The sequence below is a fragment of the Paramacrobiotus metropolitanus genome, unplaced genomic scaffold (genome assembly GCF_019649055.1).
Source record: "Paramacrobiotus metropolitanus isolate TYO unplaced genomic scaffold, Prichtersi_v1.0 Parri_scaffold0000069, whole genome shotgun sequence".
Lineage (NCBI taxonomy): Eukaryota > Metazoa > Tardigrada > Eutardigrada > Parachela > Macrobiotidae > Paramacrobiotus > Paramacrobiotus metropolitanus.
In genome coordinates this window covers 501,630-515,185 of record NW_026570289.1, presented here as the reverse complement: position 1 = coordinate 515,185, position 13,556 = coordinate 501,630, and the positions used below count along the sequence as shown (strand labels likewise).

The following is a 13,556-nucleotide window of genomic DNA, read 5'->3' as shown; positions in this document are numbered from 1 at the left end:
TATATATATATATATATATATATAAATATATATATATATATATATATATATATATATATATATATATATATAAGAAGAAACAGTATATTGTATAAACATAAAATGGCGTCGGTTACGTCATAAACTGGAGTTGGGAGCTGCACTTTCCAGCTGCAATTCCCGGTTGGACTTTATGACTACAGCTTCCAACTCCAGAATATGAGTCATCACAATTTGTATAGTGTATAGTATAGTATATATATATATATATATATATATATATATATATATATATATATATATATATATATATATATATATATATATATATATATATATATATGTAGTTAAAATTTTATACAATAGTTAACTAATTACAGTCTTTCGGGAGGAAGTAAGTATTAAAGGCACCACGGAACGCATAAAAACCTAGAAAAAAAAAATAAGTGACTTTTGCTACAATGGCGCGCATTGTGTGTAAAAAAAACTTTTGCGAAGCCGTGGTGGGGACTTGCATTATTGTTATGTTAATTCTTATAATACTGCTGGAAGCATTTTTCGGAGCAAGCCACAGTGTCAGGACCTTTATTAACAATTGCACCGCACTGGAAGTTGATGATTTACTCAATCGAAACATCACCCCATGGGCGAGTGTTAAAATCAGAGTCAACAATTCTACGTTTTGAGTAAGTAAGTTTAAATCGTTTGTTAATTTCCGCCGACGAAACTTCCAGCTTGCGCTTATTGCGTGTTATGTTGAACGGATAATTCACGGTAATTCCGCTTGGCTGGTCCGGTGGTGCCAGGCTTTCCAGTAGCATCTCTTTCAGGCTTTCCAGGTTTAGCTGTTTTTTTCGCTTGCCGTGTCAACGTAAATCCCTTGACTTTTATCGTTTCACATCCAGTATTTGTCCGGTAAGCATAGCTTTTTGGTCCTGGGACAACAAAGAATTAACATTTTAAGTTGCTCGCATATTATTATCTAGATAATTATTCTTTTACCAAGCGCTACAAATTCGTCAATGTACTCGTCAGGCTGTAAAGACGAGGACAAATCACCCAAGCACGTTCCCGTTGGTGGATCGGGCAAATCGTCTCTATGGATGTGGAAAATGCTGTCTGCAAAATAAAGAAGTGGATGACCAATTTGCCGATAATACTGTTTCGCGCGTTCACCTGTATCGTGGTATAACAAACGGTCTCCAACCATTTCCATGAATTTTAATAAGTGTAGCCGTGCGTACGCAGTCGTAAAAGCTGCGATAACAACATTGGTCTTTTTGCTCGTCGCAATGTAGTCCTTCTTGGAGCGGTATTGAACTGCCATAACTTCATCGGTGACCAAATCGAACCCGGCGACTTCGTACTTGTTAGAAAACAAGTAATCATGGAATACCTCTTTCTTTTCCACCATATCCGTGTTGGATCGGTCTTCCTGTTGACCAAATTTTCCCTGCAATGAGCGTAAAAATAATGAACATGCACAAATTAAATAAGTTCACATGTGTACCAAAACTATTTAGCATAAGCTTGCAAAGAGCTCTCAATGCGTCGTTTTTCGCAATATTCTTTTTATCCAGTAGAATATTTTCTTTAGCAAGGAATTCTTGAATATATCTGTCTTTTTCATCTTCCGTTTGACACTGTGGTGGATATCCAGAAGCTTCCGTTTTCAGCTTCAAAAACAGGTCAATGTATTCTCTGAATAAATACTGCATTTGTTCTGGATAGTGCCAAGCCGAGTATATTTTATCGATACGATAGCCAACTTCTAATGCTCGATGAATTTCTTGAGTGCACCAAGTTCCTTCCAGAGCCCTGTCCTCATCATCGTGAGAACATGGTTCGTTTACGCGTTCCGTCACGCATTTAGCGCATAAAGGAAAAGTCAGTTTATCAGTTTTGTAAGGTAGCACCGGTAAAAAACAACGACGGTAGAGGAATGACGCGACATTTAATTATTCCAAAATACTCTCCACAGGCGGAAAATCTTTAGTAATGATAACAGGCGGTCCCACCGGATAAGGTAGATTTTTGTTAATATAAGGGTATTCGCTGATAACGTCGAGCGAATAGATTTTTTCTCCAGGATCGCACTTGTGGTACAACTTGATAGCGTTTGTCCTGCCACCAGTAAATGCGTCTCGGGGGTGCATAGGTTCTTCAATACCGGTCAACTGAATTATTTTCTGAAATTCCAGGTCAGTAGTGAGCCGGCTATCATAGTCGTGTTCCCAGATCGAAACTACGGAATAGCCCATAGTTTTGATAGCTTCAAGGCGTAAGGCAGTTGCTTTGTTAACTTCCTCCATTGGCCGTTTCAGAAGGGGATGCAGCGTGCTTTTTGTTGTGCATTCGCTGCAGCCGTGCCACATACATCCTGCACAAAAACATTGAAGGTGAATTGCGTTTTGAATGTGATCGATAACATTTATATCGAGCTGACTAACCTAAAAACTCGTAAGCGGTTTTGTATCCCGATCAAAACCATCCACAGTCCAGTGACCGATTCGATGCTCTTTTGCAATTTTACATCATTTTCCATTTCAATCCAGCGTAGCCAACGCTCTCCTTTGACAGATGACTTTTTGCCCTGACCAGGAGGGCCGATCAACGCAATTTGGTTTTCCTTCAGCATTCGCGCTCTCCAAAAGTAATTGCACATGCCGGGTGTGGTTAGTCCAGACGCAAATGGGCATAATCCATCGGTTACCTGTTGGAAAAGCGCTCGAAATTTTTCGCACGCTTGTTGCAAAATGAGGACATCTTGTGAGCAATACCTAAAACGAATCGGATAAGTTCGATTCTGTAAATAGCATAAGGGTTTAGCTTACTTGATAAAGTGTGCATTAAAGTCGAATTTGTTCCTGTGACGGCGTCGCTCTTTGCGGTACCATTTCATGAAGCGCTTTCGTTCTTTCTTTTCATAGACTGATAGCCATAGTCATGACGATCGGGCCAAGCAGTTATTTTATTCCAGTTTTCAGGGGTTATTAAGTTTGTGTGGAAATCTCCTTTGGTTTCTTGCAAACCAAATGCTTTCAAAATTTTTTAACGATGATGGTACATAGTTCATAGAGTCACGAAATTTTATTTTGAGTTTGGGCACGTCCATCTGCATAACCTTGCTCCCGTTGAAAATAAGCGGACGTGGAATAACGCCGTTTTTCACGAGATAATTCAAAATGAAGTATCCATCAAATCCCTGAAAAATAAATTATCAATTTATTTAATAAAGAAGTTAAGTTGCAGACAAACACTGGTGGCACTTGAACTCGCAGCGGTGATACTGTCTTTGATCGTAGCCTTTCATGCAACGGTAACAGTAATAGTGGTGCTCAAAATAGGCCGGTAAAGATGTTAAAACATCAAAATGTTGATCGTGATGCAGCAGCATAATTCGCTTTTCGCAGTAGGCGCCGCAGTAGACGATAGAATTTCCATGATCCACAGATACCACAATAAACTGATAATTCGGTAAAACTTCTTCAAAGCGGGGAATATCTTGCACGTTGAATTCTCTGTTTGGCAGGTTGGCAGTCAACAATAATTCTTTTGTCTTCTGGTCTTGCAACTTTATGGTTCGGTAAAGCTTTGTGTACAGCTCTTTGTCGCCATCTGCATGCGCTTGTGCCACAACTATAGCCCTGGCCATACACAAACAGTCCGTATTTCGAATCTGGGTAATACATCTTTTGTTGTCTAAAATCCGCTGCAACAATTTTGATACATTTTTTCTGCATGATCCGGATGGCAAATCAGTGTGCTGGACTGACAGTTCAAATGATTCGTCTAGCAGAAAAGCCTGATTAGAGTTTAGAATCCGCCTTATTGTCGTCATCCACCGTTCAATTGTTATTTGGTCCCGCCGAATAGGTGGCATCCAAATTGGATACTGCAGAGCATTTTGATACATGCGGATTCGCACCAGGTTATGCGCTGGAATCGCAGCAATCACACTCTCAGAATATCTTTCAAAACGAGTGTTATCGTTTTAACAGCATACTTGAACGATAGATTATCCAGCCCCGTCACTGTACATTTGTAAGTTTCGAACGAAACTGAAAATTTCTGGGAATATTTTGCTCCGATATTTTCGAGCACATAATAATCTTTAATGTCATTCAAGTCTGGATCGACTTCGTCAGCTATATTCAAAGCTGGCAGATCAGCTCGTGGTACAGTATAATTATGATCAAGAAGAGCATAATCATGATTGAAAAGTGCGGTATCAGCAAACTGTGGGTTACTAGTACAGGCACCCGTACTCAGAGTTGCTACAGCTGTTACATCGATCAGATCGCTCAATGATTCATGCGTGACATGTATGCGATCAGTGTCACCGGAAATATGCGGATGCAGCACCAGCTTGTCCAACGCAGATTGAAAACTGCCATCGTCCGAAATTGCATGGAAGTCAGATTTTAATAAGCATCTGTCATTGATAATAACCGCAATCAGATTTTAATAAATCCTGGAACCTTTTGCGTAGAAAACAACGCTTAGGGGGTCTTTAACGTTTTGCAGATAGTTTCTGAACGCTCGATTTATCTGAATCTCCAGGTCCGAGAAAGCTTTAACAAATATTTCATCGACATTCGTGGAACTGATGCCGTACTTGCTAACAATGTAATTATCCGGAGGAAGCAAAAATCGGGTGTAATATAGACAATGGAAATCAACAGAACTAATTGCCAGTTCCGTTATAATTGACTTCTCATTACGATTATACCATTTGATGTCCACAACAATTCGAAAAACCATTCTGCTTCGCCAAATAGAAATAGATGCAGTAAGGAAAAACTTCTATGAAGCACATGTTTTTGGCAAGACCACGAGTACAAAATGCGATGTCCTGTTTATATTTCGAAACAAAACATCCACATGGCAGCGCAATGTTGCTGTAGTGTAATATTTTGTTGCACTGCAATTTGTTGCGGTACAAAGTAACTACACCTACACTCATACGTAAGGGTTTGGATGGCCAGACTTTATTGCATTATTTGACGGAAAACAGACTGAATTATCATAGAGCGATCACGTATTACAGTGTTCAAATCAAAATAATGATTAATATAAGCACAAACCATTCGATCATTCGACGATTTGCTATTGGTGAACAAATGAATAAGAGAGGTAAATGACTCGCCGGAGCATCGTTTTAGAATAAAAAAGCAGCAGTACTGTCCGCACACGGTACTCCATTCCATTTGTAAACGATGCGCTTGCGAAATAACTAACTCGGCGTTCTTGCAAAAACTTTCAATATGGATGCCGTAAAATCTCGGTTCGTGACCATAAGAGTCAAAATATTCCAATTTTCCCGGGACGTCCTGGTAGAACGCCAACCAATGTGAGCCTGGCTTTGCAGCTTCGTCAGTATTGACAACGCATGCCCATGGCAGCTTCATTGGCAGGGACGGTGGTAACATGTCCGCAGCAAATACACCAATAAAAGCATCTTTCGTCACGGTACTTGAACGTAGCACGTGGTCGATTTCAGCAGTGTCCATTTTAGTGCCGATCTGCATTCAAAATAAAATCTGAATTTTTTTTTTTTACACTTTGTCCTGTAAACAACGGGCGACCGAGAGCGCGAAGCGCTCCGGTCGCCCATTGTTTACCACATCCGTCACGATTCTCTTCAGCGTCAAAAGGGGCCGACGGCGCGCCCACCCCCGCTGGCGACCCTGAAGCTTACCGCGCAGGCAACAACACGGCATTTTTAAGTCTTACAACACTTACGTTAGGTTTTTACGCTGTAAAATCCGCAATTAGCTGGCGATGTGAATTAACTTCAATAATATTATCCCACACCATCATCGTAATGGCCATAATTGGTTCAGTTAATTGGGCGGCGAACTGCAGGCGGATTGATAGATTTCCTTGGCGCACGGTGCTCATCGGTCCCCGGCCTGTCCGTGAAGGTGTCAGATCGAATCCCCAAATAGAAAATCCTTCCGCAAATGCTTTACGGTCGAAAGGCAGCGCCCCGTCCGGTGCGTGCAAGCGGCCGAGCGTCTCCAACAGACCGTCATATGATTGCAAATAATCACCCGTGGCGAAATTTGGTCGGTAGGCTTGTGCGGGATACGACTGTCCGTCGACTTCGACACTTATATAGTTGAGATTGAAATGTTCAAAGTTAAACGGATTACCTCGGCGCAGCCCGTGAAAACTCGAGCTTTTTACAAATCCCACAAAAACACATTTGGGTACTGCTCCAATATGTAAATTAGCCAGCACTGTGCTCTGAATCATACCAATATCATTAACACGCATACACACTCGCTCAATAGGGTATTTCACAGTCTTTGTCGATAATTGGGCAGTAAGCGCAGACAAATATGCCGGATTAGGCACAAAGCGTTTGACGTACAACCGCGGATTGCGAATGTATGCTTTAAAGGTATCCACTGGAAGATTGGCATATGTACGCAGGTAGAATTCCGGCTTATTCAAAATGAGGCGCACATGTAGCGGTACACCGGTGATCAAATTTTTTCCCTGCTGAAAAATGTCCGTACATAATTTGGCGCTGAACGGGACGTACTCGTTGGTCACAAACATAGCTTTTCGCGTTACTTCTCCAGCGTTATTGGCATGATCTTCTAGGTACCCGGGAGTGTCTATATAAAATCCAGCACTTGTTGCCTGGCTTTTAGGGCAGCCGGTGTGTACCCCAACAAATTTTCCAAGTACGCTCGGTAGGCATATAATGGGGTGGAATTAGTTATCAGGCGGTTGGCCATTGTTACCTCTACCGAGCTGAATATAGAATGCGCAATCAAGTTCACTGGTGCTACCAGATCCGTGTTTTCAATATGCGTAGCCGCACCAAGTCCTGCAATTTGCTTTTTGATTGCAATATCCATTTCTAGCGTAATTTCCGGTAGCACTAGCAGCGCCGACGTTGAAGGGGAATGTAAAGGAAATTTCTCCAGAACTAATTTCTTCTGTTTGCCCTGATGTTGGTAGAATGCGTTCTTCTTCTGTCCGCACAAAATCCGCTAGAGTGGCCGGAACGGAGAATAAATCCGACTCGACCTGCATAGCTGGCACGCTTCCTTCCAAAATAAAAGCCATTTTAAAATGCGTCCTCAAATTCTCTTGGGGAATCCGTTTAAGCCGTTTAAGTCGGAAGGAAGGTTTCTTTATCTTTTGTCCTCTTGTGCTGCTGCTTGAGCCGTTTGATGCCTCCTTGCTGTTGAGGTTGCGCAGTTAACGCTTCCGAAATTTTCTCTCCTACCTTCTTGGATGTTTCACTTAAAACTGTTGTCGCTGCGTCGCGTAAGTGGGGCTTTGCTGCTTCCATTGCTGCTCTGGCATGTGGTGCCGCTGCTTTAATAACCGGGGCAGCAAAATGCGCTAATTTACGGGCATTTTTTAGCGATAGTAATACTGAATGGGGCGGAAATGCAGCTTTACCATTGACTTTCCAGTCTGAAAAATTGCCGCTTCTCCGAGATCAGTTGCAATGTTGATATCAATAGTGTCCAGTCGATCGTATAAAACAGGTAAATAATGTGGATCCTCAAACCTTTCGGAAACAATTTCGAAGCGAGGAACACTTGCTTTAATGGGGAAAGCGCGCAAAAGCTGCATAGTTTCATCGCCCACAATATTGTAGTCGCACTTGTTGCAGTAGACAAAAATTGACTGGTTCCCAATGTGCATATTTACGGGCTTATCTGCTGTCATTGTTATAGACGTCTCCAACAGTTGCAACTCTGCCAGGGCTTTCAGCTGGTCGGACAGTGTTGTAGCTGCGGAAGCAAAATTCGTTTTTTCCATTAAAAAATTTTCATATTGTTCAGACTGTGCAGCAGAAAATCGTCGTTCTTTAAATCCAAGCATACGGGATAGATGCAAAGATGAGGGAGGAAAATCCAGAAAAACACGTACGCTGGGAAATTTGACTTTGAGCTTGGGCTCGGTTGCAAATAATTCTAGTTGGAAAGCCGCCTGTTCTTTCGCTGAAGAATCGCGAAATGGCTTTAACCGTGGTACTTTACTGTTGATAAAATTAATGATGTCACTTTTCTCATAGATCCCTGCAGGTACCGTAATTGTGTCCCTCTCCATAGCGAAAACACCGTTGCTATCCATAGAAGTAATTTGGTCAACGTGCAACGTTTGGGGACTGGGTAAATTGTACATTGAATTAGGATACTGTATTTCCACCAATGCCATTTCCCATTGTCCCGGTAGCGATATCACGCTCTTTAACTTTGTGGTCCATTCAGCTGCATTATTCTTTGGGAACTGTTGCATACAGGCATCAGATGGAAGCGTGACATAAAAGCTATTATGAGCCATTTCTGACACGACTGAGTTCGGCTTCGTAATATTTCCCGCGAATTAAGTCCCCGTCTTCATCCAGTAATACGTAGAGGGGCTCGGGCTGTTGTGGTAATACTTGGTGTATCTTGTAAATTTCCTCCTTAAATGTTGACTCATATCCTTTTTCAAAAAGTGTTTTGTCGATGGCTACTCGTACTGTGTCACCTACGCTGTACTTTGGCTTTTTCTGCTTTCCCAATAATAATTCTGCATATAGTCGATTGAATATTTGCAGAGAATTGGACTGGCTAACCTCATTAGGCGTGACTTTATGCGAAGAATGAATTGCGTTGTTGTAACTGTTTACCAAATCTCCCAGAACGTCCCAGTACACTTTAGACTGTCGGTGTCGAAATAATTTCCATATTCGTTTCTTGAGATTGCGTATGCCATTTTCAGCTAAGGATGCTTTGATTGCTTTATTTTCAGAAGAGAACAAAAAAACCTTTTAGGCTGTCAAAAAACTCTTAACGTCCTTATTGTAAAATTCAAGACCTTTGTCCGTTTGCAATTTAATGGGAGCTCCGAGTTCTGCAAACACCTTTTCCAACCCAAGTTTTACTTCTAGACCGCTTTTATTCTTTAGTAGTTGACAGCTCACTTTCTTCCTGAAGACGTCGATCACAAACAATATCCAACGGTATCCTTTGTTCTGCTTCGCATATTTTGACATGTCTGCCAGATCGGCTTGATATTGCTCCGCTAGGTTTGAGACAACTACGGGGTTTCTTTTGAACCTTTTGCGTCGAGATTTGTGGACTGTATATGGATCCAGATGCTCCAGCTGTTCCCGCGTTTGTTGATAGTTTGGTGCTTGTGGAAAGTGGCTGCGAAACTTTTGAATCCCTGTTAAGCTGCCCGGGTGCTGAGGGTTCAGATACGCTTGTCGTAGCAGTAGATTGGCCATCGTATTCGTCGTCGCTACTGCTTGATCCATCGCAACAGCTAGATGTGCAGTTCCATGTCATACCTTCACCCAAAGACAAAGAAAAGGGAACGCATCCACCACCACTCATTTGTTATTAATAGTCATCCAGTTGAACTGGGATTTGGTTCTTGAACCGATGGGACCTTCGATTTGTAAAGTGTTTTCATCAAATACTTCTCGCTTTGCACGCTTGCGTTTTGCCGGGGTGCAGGTGGAATAGGAGGAAAGCATCTAACATACGATCAGGCATATTAGGGGGTACCCACGGCTTCTTTAATAGTTGTACTGGAATGGGGGGCACAGATGCTGGAGGCGGAATAACCATTTGGTCAGGGCCGAACGCCGACTCTTTCAGCGCCAAAAAGCGAGCCAAGTTTCTTGATAACAGTTCCGCTTTCTCCCATTCGCTTAGCGTATTCCGTGAAATTATATCTCTCATCAAATCGTCCAGTTTTACAATATCCACAACTGCAGTGGGCTGCTGTTGTAATTGGACATCCGTTACAATACGACCAACCGTGTCACTTGCAAGTCTTTTCATTTCGCTCGCGGGAACAATATAATGCACTTCCGGTTTCATTTCAGTAAGGCAGTTCCCAAAACAGCTGCCAATACAGGTAGAACCGCAGGTAAGAATCCTCCGCGCTGTAATAAAATTTCCCTCTTGCTTCGTAAAGGATATTTTTTGAGGGCAATCAGCTTTAATGGTCGACGCCAACGCTGACACACCTTTAGCTGATCGGTGGTAAGAGGCACTGAATTCTTTACCAAATTCAAACAAATTTCTTCAAAACAGCGAAGTTGTCGTTTCGAAATATTTTCCAAAAGAAAACGACGCTGCTTGGGTTTCAGCGATCGCAGGGTAAGGAGAAACGGTGCAAAGTCTTTTAAAATCTGATCACACATTCTTGGGCAAGGTTGTCGTATGTGGATTAATGTAAATTTTAGTCAACTCTCCCGGTAATATTGCTGAACGAATCCTTAAATAGGCAGGTGTGTCCGGTTTCATATCCAGAATGAGAGGTTGAAATGGTTCCTGGCCGACTTCCTCGTAAGCTCCGCTGAGATGTTTTAAACCAGTCTGCCTTTCTAGAATCTTGATTTGGTTCACATCACGATTATTTTTGAACAGTATAAGATATTGTGCATTAAGATGCACGTCTCGCATAGCAGACCCTTGTTTATATAGGTTATTGAATAATAGAAATACACAAAGCCGTTTATGGTGTACTTTTTGAGTGAAGAGTTTAGCCAAATGCTCATTTTTCACCAAACCACTTGCCACGTCATCCAGTATCAACAAAATATTTTGTTTACCATCAAAATAATTTTCATCCTCCACAATTTGTTGAATATTTTTTGTCAGTTCAATCCAAGGGACTTTGCGCTGAAGCACTTCGTAGGCTGGCTGCATTTCTCCGTACACCAAAATAATTCGTCCAAATGGTTGGTCAAATAATTTATCGCGCTCCATAATTAATTTTGACACATATGTCGTTTTCCCCGAAGTCGTTGGCCCCACAACAAGGACTGAAGCGGGTAGTCGGAATCTCAAATCAGCTGTCGTGCGCGGATACCTATTTAAGGAATCCATTTCCAAAGGGCGGAGCTATTGCTAGCGTACCGATAACAGAATGGAGACTTCAAAGCGGAGGGTTGTCTTAGATATTGATTGGTTTATCGCTGGCTCCCAACGGCTTATAAAACAGCTGGCATTTTGTGATTGCCCAACTAGTGTTAGCAGGTGCTACACATTCACCATTCCATCCCACTTTAATCCTTACCGCGTTGAATTTAGGAGCCAATCGCGTCACTCACACGGACTTGTCTGGCATAATCGTGGAGATTATTTATACTTGGACATCGCCAGGGCGATTCAGGATATGCTGGAGCTTATTGGTGAACGACCTGCGCGTTTGACGTTTTTTGCCAAAGGATTGGAAAAGCAAAAGATTTCGGAAAATTATTTGCCTGAAGTGTTTAATCTTGAAGACATTGGGTGCCCGAAGTTTAAGGAGCTTACTTCATTACCACAAACAACGCTTTCAAAAGCGGAGACATTTGCAAATTGGCTGAATGGCGAAAATAACTAACGTTGTTGCAACTGCTGACCTTGGCTGCGCAATTGACTTACCCAGCTTATCCGAACGCGCTCCGCTTGCTCATTATGCACCACATAAATTTTCCGGGCTTCTTCTCCGTTCCATTCGTCCTTACAAATCGCACTGCCAAGTGTACCGCAACGGCAAGATCACAGTTAATGGTGCAAAGTCCATCAGTGATGCTCTCGCGTTATTGGATCACTATTACCGGAAACTGCAAAAATACGGCTATCAAAAAGCATCGTTAAAGAATCCAAGAATTGTTAACATTGTCGCCACTTTCAATTTTGGGAAATTTCTTAGTTTAGAGAAATTATACAACTCAATAAGAGCAAAAGCTGATGCCATGTTTGAACCTGAAATATTTCCGGCCATGCGAGTCCGGCTTCAAGGTTGTACGGCGATGATTTTCCTTTCTGGAAAAATTAATTTATTAGGTGCAAAAGATGCTGATACTCTTCATACTGCTGAAAACGAATTGCGCCTGTTATTAGGAACCTAAATGCAGCAGTAAATAAAATTACAAAAAAAGCTATCGTTGCATATTTCTGTTACCTGGCATTACAAAGCATTAGTGCTAAATTTATTAAGAAATGTAAAGAACGTTTACCCTTAAAAGTATCTGGTACATACTACATATACAGTGCAATACTGTACAATACATTACTCATTAATTATGATAATTAGATTTTATTACGAAATGTATTTTTTTGTTATAAAAGCATTGAGCAAACATACAAGCATATAATAATAATTTTTGTAATCAGGAAACTGCGGAATCAGCAAATTACGCCATACCGTTGACAAGGTGGAAAAATTCTTTGAGAAGTTCAGGCCAACTTTTTCCACTCAAACCCTCGTAGTTTATAGCAGCCCCGAAACTATGTACACATGACAAATACAGCATGGGTTACAACGTAATATAAACTAAAAACACTTGCTTCACTTACTTCGTGTACAAGAAATTCATAAATTCTGCAATTAGCGGAGTAATCGTTAACAGAAACGTGGCTTTGGCTCCAGTGGAAAAAATTTTGCAACGACCCTGGCGGACTTTTTCCAGTTGATCTGCACGCACGCATAAGCATGCACGCAGTAGACTGCAAATAATTGTCAAAATTGATTACACACTACAGGCATAATGTACAGTAATAAAGAAGATAATATTCCATCGTACCTGTTAGTTTCCATGATTATATATGTATAAATAAATTGAGAATAGAGCAGCTAGTAATATCCACTGAAAAGTAATTATATTTCACTTACTATGCGTTGAAAGGCTTTGACGAGCCAGATGCGTTAAAGTGCTCCTCCATAGTGTAAAAGAATGTAAACAACTTGTTGAATCAAGCAGTGAAAGTAAACCAATATAACTGTACAGTGTACAGTAGTATCCATATAGTACAGTACCATCCATCCATCCGTACAGTACTCCAACCATTGGGCGCATGTCAAGTTTCACAATTATATATAAGCCGTGCACAATCCAGTTAAGCAATTAAACTACTCGATAAGTTGACAAATAATTTGTATATTATAAGTGCGCAGCATTACTATAAGTGTTTTCAATCAATAAGAGACGCGCATGGTATGCAGCACCATCGCTGACGAGCCAGTTGCGCTAATGTGCCAATGCCGCTCCATGCGGTAAAAGAATGTAAACAACCACTTGCACGCGTGCAACACGGCTGCACAGGTAGCTGCATCTGGGCTGCGAGCATCCTTGAGGTATGCACAGCAGATGCACCAGCGTGTGTGTGTGTGATTATCAGTAAGTGAGTAAATTAGTTAGTGTACTTCTATACGTGTACATATGCAGTAATCATATGCTGCAGTTGTGCTGAATCATATGCTGCAGTTGGGAGCTGCAAGTACAAAGTACAACCGGGAATTGTAACTAGAAAGTCCAGCTCCCAACTCCAGTTTATGACGTAACCGACGCCATCTTATGTTTATACAGTATACTGTTTCTTCTTATATATATATATATATATATATATATATATATATATATGAGACAATTTACACCGGTACTCAGATTTCTAGCTATTTTCAAAATTTAGAAACTCTGGAAGCTAGAAATATTTAGAGGTAACGACCCCGCGGAGCGGCCGAGTCGAAATATTTAGAAATTCTTGAAATGTAAAAGCTTTAAAGCCGACTTGGGAAGAACTTATAGTGATTTTAAGGTAATCGAACGGATT

The 13,556-nt window shown here is 41.3% G+C and overlaps 2 protein-coding genes and 1 long non-coding RNA gene across 6 annotated transcripts; all 3 read right to left on the bottom strand.

Moving 5' to 3' along the window:
• Positions 1-379: 379 nt before the first annotated feature.
• LOC129594579 (uncharacterized) lies at positions 380-1,427 on the bottom strand. The gene is made up of 3 exons (XM_055491318.1): positions 1,156-1,427; positions 982-1,098; positions 380-914 (listed from the first exon to the last, which is right to left on the bottom strand). Exons 1-3 carry the CDS (start codon positions 1,391-1,393, stop codon positions 721-723), a joined length of 549 nt encoding a protein of 182 aa, XP_055347293.1. The 5' UTR covers positions 1,394-1,427; the 3' UTR covers positions 380-720.
• Positions 1,428-3,054: 1,627 nt separating this feature from the next.
• Positions 3,055-13,279, bottom strand: LOC129594580 (uncharacterized). Of its 4 annotated transcripts, none has more exons than XR_008691211.1 (6): positions 12,619-13,279; positions 12,303-12,452; positions 12,151-12,233; positions 11,709-11,768; positions 11,385-11,566; positions 3,055-3,184 (listed from the first exon to the last, which is right to left on the bottom strand). It is a non-coding gene; the product is annotated as an uncharacterized LOC129594580 (long non-coding RNA). The 4 variants fall into 4 exon arrangements; XR_008691209.1 differs by lacking the exon at positions 3,055-3,184 and adding an exon at positions 3,232-3,918; XR_008691210.1 differs by lacking the exon at positions 3,055-3,184 and adding an exon at positions 9,479-11,158.
• LOC129594578 (uncharacterized protein F54H12.2-like) lies at positions 4,753-6,890 on the bottom strand. The gene is made up of 2 exons (XM_055491317.1): positions 5,725-6,890; positions 4,753-5,504 (listed from the first exon to the last, which is right to left on the bottom strand). The coding sequence occupies exon 1, from the start codon at positions 6,547-6,549 to the stop codon at positions 5,734-5,736; it is 816 nt and encodes a 271-aa protein (XP_055347292.1). The 5' UTR covers positions 6,550-6,890; the 3' UTR covers positions 4,753-5,504; positions 5,725-5,733.
• Positions 13,280-13,556: the final 277 nt, after the last annotated feature.

Excerpts from the sequence above, each read along its gene's own strand:
- LOC129594578 (XM_055491317.1), bottom strand. The coding sequence starts at position 6,549 with ATGTTTGTGACCAACGAGTACGTCCCGTTCAGCGCCAAATTATGTACG.
- LOC129594579 (XM_055491318.1), bottom strand. The coding sequence starts at position 1,393 with ATGGTGGAAAAGAAAGAGGTATTCCATGATTACTTGTTTTCTAACAAG. Across the intron at positions 1,099-1,155 it reads TTTGTTATACCACGATACAG|ACAGCATTTTCCACATCCAT; the intron begins GTGAACGCGCGA and ends TTTATTTTGCAG. Across the intron at positions 915-981 it reads TGACGAATTTGTAGCGCTTG|GACCAAAAAGCTATGCTTAC; the intron begins GTAAAAGAATAA and ends TTGTTGTCCCAG.